Source organism: Dioscorea cayenensis, chromosome 18 (assembly GCF_009730915.1).
Source record: "Dioscorea cayenensis subsp. rotundata cultivar TDr96_F1 chromosome 18, TDr96_F1_v2_PseudoChromosome.rev07_lg8_w22 25.fasta, whole genome shotgun sequence".
NCBI classification, from domain to species: Eukaryota; Viridiplantae; Streptophyta; class Magnoliopsida; order Dioscoreales; family Dioscoreaceae; genus Dioscorea; species Dioscorea cayenensis.
This window is the reverse complement of record NC_052488.1, coordinates 16,735,757-16,741,472: the sequence shown is the minus strand read 5'-3', so window position 1 is coordinate 16,741,472 and position 5,716 is coordinate 16,735,757. Positions and strand designations below refer to the sequence as shown.

At 36.6% G+C, this 5,716-nt stretch overlaps 1 protein-coding gene across 1 annotated transcript; it reads right to left on the bottom strand.

The window, feature by feature from the left end:
- Positions 1-3,002: 3,002 nt before the first annotated feature.
- LOC120282581 lies at positions 3,003-5,403 on the bottom strand. Its single transcript, XM_039289422.1, has 2 exons — positions 4,807-5,403; positions 3,003-3,812 (listed from the first exon to the last, which is right to left on the bottom strand). The coding sequence occupies exons 1-2, from the start codon at positions 4,826-4,828 to the stop codon at positions 3,508-3,510; spliced, it is 327 nt and encodes a 108-aa protein (XP_039145356.1). The 5' UTR covers positions 4,829-5,403; the 3' UTR covers positions 3,003-3,507.
- Between the last annotated feature and the right edge of the window lie 313 nt (positions 5,404-5,716).

The following is a 5,716-nucleotide window of genomic DNA, read 5'->3' as shown; positions in this document are numbered from 1 at the left end:
GATTCCTTTGCATTATACACATACTGTTCTTCTTCTTAAGTTGAAAAATTCATAGTTCTAACCATTGTTTCACCATGGATTCCTTAAATCTTTGGAGGAAAAAAAATGAAGAAGATGATCTATTAATGCTTAGCTACTGGTCAAGAGAATGTCCAACAACTTCCACAAATGTAGAACATCACACATTTATTCCTACAGGTGCTGCTTATGTACAAGAAATTCTTGAAGGTCATGAGGAACATTGTAAAAGAGAATTTCGTATGGAGCCTCATATATTTCAAGCACTGGTTGATCGTTTAAGAGAAAAATCGCTCCTCTGCAACTCAAAATGGACAACAGTCGAGGAGCAATTAGCAATGTTTATGTACACTCTTGCTCATAATGCTAGTAACCGTGATGTGCAAGAGCGATTTCAGCATTCTGCAGAAACGGTTAGTCGATATTTTAGTAAAGTACTTAAAGCTGTTAATCGACTTGCTCGTGAATACATAGAACCTCCATCGACAATAACATCACCAGTTATTCAGAATACCCAAAATTTTTTCCCATATTTCAAGGTAGGCAAAGCTATATATTATGAATTTTATTGTGTTTTTTTTTTGTCGTTGTAAATGTTTATATGTTTGTTTATTTTTTAGGATTGTGTTGGTGCTATTGATGGAACACATACTCCTATCACGATTTCTTTGGATAAACAAGATCCTTACAGAAACAGGAAGCAAACACTATCACAGAATGTTATGGTTGCATGTGATTTTGATCTTCGTTTTGTATATGTACAAGCCGGGTGGGAAGGATCTGCTTCTGATGCTAGGATTTTTCAACGTTTGATTGAACAAGGTTTTGAAGTCCCAAGGGGTAAATATTATCTTGTAGATGCAGGATATGCTAATACCCCGAATTTTATTGCTCCATATAGAGGTGTTCGTTACCATTTGCAGGAGCAAAGTCAAGCACAATCTAGACCGACCAATTATAAAGAACTATTTAATTTACGACATGCGTCATTAAGGAATCATGTTGAACGCACCATCGGTATTTTGAAGATGAGATTTCCGATACTTAAAGTAGTAACTTTTCATCCAATTGACTCTCAAACTGATATAGTAGTTGCTGCTTGCATGTTGCATAACTTCATCCGTATACATAACGGTACAGATGTTGTTGAGAATTTTGATAGTGAAGCTGAAGAAACTATTGTTCCTAATAGAGATGAGTCATACGGAGAAGATGTTGACACCATGAACTCTGAGCAAAATGCAGGTGCTCGTAAAAGAGATGAAATAGCAATGCAAATGTGGAATGATTATTGTAGCTATCGCCGAGGTAGACAATAGGTTTGCGGTAATCATAAAATTGTTTCTTAGACATTGTATCGCCGAGCTCTTTTGAATGAATGAAATTAATGGCAAAGAATCTGAAAGTTTGGATCTTGAATGCCTATCCTGAATAGCATTACATAGTATATTACACGACAAAAGGATACTTAACAAATTAATGGCAATAAAATACCTAAAATCAAAACATTCTCATAACAACTAGAAAAAGAAAAGGATATTTAACAATCATACAAAAAAATTATATTCAACAAGTTTATGAAAAAGTATATTCAACAGGTACATAATGAAAAAGATTCCCATAACAAGTACAAACAAGAAAAGGATATTTAACAGGTTCAAAATTACAAGTTCATAATCAAAACAAGTTCATGTTCATCTCTTAGTCAATTTTGGTAAACATAATTTTGAGCCATGGAACTCTATGATCTTCTTGAAGACATAGAAAGAGTTCACGATAACTTATATCTTTAATGAAAATTTGAGTAGCTTTGAACATTTCCTCTTCAGTGAAAATGCCACTCATTTGGTTGAACACCTTCATGCAATCTTCTATTGTGTGCTTTTCCACTACTTGAGTGTCATTGAGAACTTCGAGATATTCTTTGTTCTCACACTCTCGAAATGCAATGTACTTGTCCATATTGAATGATGACTCTTGAGGCATTTTCCCTTTTCTCTCCCTTTTTCTTCTTTGCCCATCTTGATCTCTTATTCCCCGAAGAATTTCATTGCTTGAACTTTGAGTTTGAGGATTCCGTGGTTGAGAACTAGGAGGTTCCACTTGCATGATATCATCATCCTCAGTCTCGTGTATAGGTGATGGGTGTCTTGAATCGTTTGGAGTAAAAACACTTGGACTTGGGGTGTGCACTGGTGATTGAGAAATATCTTCATAATCTTCTATACCACGAGATCGTTTGGCTTCAGCATATCTCCCTATATTTTAAATATATAATACGTTAGTAGCATTAAACTTTATAAGAGTAACATATTAGAAAATATATGCTTACCCTCATAAACCTCCTGCAAAGCTGTAAATTATGGAAACGGTCTAGTATGCCACTTCCTTGCATCCTTATTCCTCTGTTTGATTTTTCCAAATTAGATGGTCGTAATTAATGAAATAATTCATTATTTATGTACATACCTCTAGTAGTGGTGCCAAAACATCATCAGGAGCCGATACAATGTGTCTTTCATAATCCCATCCAAAGCCACTTAATTCAGAAAACCCTATTAGAAGCTTGTAGGTTTTTTTCAACTCTTGTTCTAATGCTTTGATTTGGCTTGTGGTGATGCTTGGATTGGAAAACTTGGTTATCATGTCACGTACCATCTTGTTCCATGCTTCTTTGGTCCATCCATTTTGTGAACGGTATGCAGGAGTATTATACTCACTCAATAACTTTACTAGGTGAGCCTTGTGAATTTCATTCCACTTTGCCCTACTTTCATGTCTTCCTTCACTTGCCATACCTTCACTTGCCATAAGATAGTATTTGATAGCTTGTAATTGATAGGCTGTATATTTTGCAGCAAAAATGCCTCAGCACTATATTCAAAAGATGCTTTTCATTATTTCCATATCTTCAAAACAAAAGAACAAGGAAGAAACAAAGACATTAACTGTATTATTAATCTCAATATGGAACACATGCTTCAAAGTAATTTACTGTTTGATTTCTGTATTTAATTATAAAACCAAACACACCACTTATAGGTTGGAATAAACACTGTTACTATAGCCTTTTTTGCATGAAAATTAATGAAACAAGTAGCAGATTGAGTTTGACAGCATGTTTTCCATCCATCTACTATCCTGTTGAGCCAATACTATATATACCAGCGAGCTTCCAACTTGGGTCTGCTCTGAACTGATCTAAGTATTCCTTTGCTATCCACTCAGCAGTGCAATGCCTAATGTTGTGGTCTCTCCCACACTCGTGCTTCAAATTTCCTGACTTGATTTGGGCAGTCTCTTTGTTTGTGTACATTGGTAATGCCCATATGTAGAAGGGACAATTCTTCTTGCAAAAAGCTTTGCATCTAGTTTTATCATTGGGCATGAATTTCAACTCGCACTTGTTCTTAATTCCATAGTTCTTCACAGCTTGTTTGAACTGATCAAAACTCCTAAACTTCATGCCGATCTTCAGCTGTGGGTCTTTCATGTCAAACTCTTCCCTGAATTCACTATATCTAGGCTTCGATGGCCCAATGCCCTCTTCGTCTGTGGATGAACATGACAACAACTCATTTGATGAAGCATACTCAGATTGTACCCCTCCTCCTCATTGTCGACTTCTGCAATAGCCTCTTCAGTTGCAGCTCTAGGGTGAGCATCCTCTGTATATTCTTCACTTTGAAAACTGTAGTCGGAATCCTGAATTTCACTTTCATCAGCATCTGAATTATGTTTCCCATCAACTTTACTACCTGCATTTGGATGCTCTGTTGCTTCACTCAGGTTCTCTTCCATATTTGAAAGTTAAAATTGGTAAGTGTTACAATGAATTGGAATTTAGGTTAAAAGACTACATGTTTGTTAAAGTGGACAATAAGTTCAGAGAATAACAGGCATAGTAGAAAATAGCTTTCACAACATCGTCATAATGTTGTTCAGTGGAAAAGCCCAAAATGCTGTTCACTGGAAAACCCCAAAATGTTGTTGTGGAAAACCCAAAAATCATGAAAACCCCAAAATCAGATCAACAAAACATAATAGCTTTCACAAAACTTCAAAAACTAAAAACATGAAAATTCAAGTACATAACACTTGTTATATGTGACAGGTTATACATAAATTCCTTTTAGAAATTTAAAAAATAACTACTGAGAACCTCTCCCATACACTTGTTATTCCACTTGTTATCTCTCTCTCTCTCACACACACACACATACACAGACACACACAGCATATTGTTTTTGTGAAAGAAAAACCATGACAAGACTAAAAGGATAAGCCTATATGTGGTGTACAACACATAAGAGACCCTTTGGCGCTTCCTCAATCCCACCATGACATTAACATGTGACAGCTCTAATATGGGAACAAAATAACCGACAGCTCAACCATGCTGTTTATCTTCATTTGGCCCCCCCACACCCTCCATTTTCATTTTCTTTCAAAACTTAATTTGAATCTCAAATACACATACTCAAATATATATAAGAGGGGTAAAAGGTGGTACAATATATGGATGGTAGTACAGGTTCTTGTCAAACAATATTGTTCAATGGGGGCTAGAGGTATATAAGAGATAGGTTTTAGATTGCTAGGGTTTGTTACGCATTTCCAAAGTTCATGGAGATCGAGGTTGAAAGAAGGAAAGTATAATGGAAATATGATCATTGTATGACAACACTTTCATAAATTCAAGGAGTCACTCTCTCACTCTCTCTCTCTCTCTCTCATCACAATAGCTCAAAAAACAAAGAAAGAAAAGCTAGCAGACTCAACACTTACCATTCTCATCCCCCGCAGCCATGGTCAGTGGAAGAGGGACTCCGCTGAAATGACAAGGACGCCGATGAAACGGAACTCCCGTATAAATCCTTCAGCCTAGCTTCTCGGAGGCTCATGTCGGACAGTGGACTACAGCAATCCCCTCTCCGGTGAAGGATTTGGAGTGATTTAGGGCTCGATTTGTTGGGAATTAGGGCTCGTGGATGGGTAGAAGAAGAAAGGGAGGGTGACATGGAGGGTGAGTTGGCAACTTAAAGCCCAGTCAGCCAAAGTGCTGAGGTGGGCTTCGCAACGTGGCTTAAAAAAATATTTTTATTTTGCTGACATGTAATTCCGGCGGCCACGTCATCAAAAATTCACCTGAAACGATCGATTGACCTGTCGGTGGAACTAAATTAAAATTCAGTGAGCAGTCTGATACAAATTGAAATTCGGTGAGCAAACTTGAAATTGGGCAAAGTTCAATGAGCACCCAAAATTTTTACCCGCTGCGCCACCATGGATGAATACAGTGCTAGCCGCTTGGTGGGTGCGGCGACGGAATAAAGAATAAGGTTCATGGGGTGGAGGAGAGAGATGGGGGACAAAAGGAATTACTCCAGGTTTTGTGTTTTGGATCTGATTTGGAACATGATTAGAATACTTAAATTGGTGTTAGTTCCTATTTTGATTTTTTTTTTTAATATTTAATAATATTTTAATTGAAATAAAATCCACGTCAGTAATAATGGACGGAAAACCCAACATTTGCCAATTTGTGGAAGGAGATTTTTCAATTAAAATAATACAAATACCCCACAACCAAATTGAAATAGGGGGAGGGGTAACCTAACATAACTATGGAGACATAATAGAGGATTATATCTTACTTTTGCTATAAAATGATATTTTTAACATATTCAACTTGTAT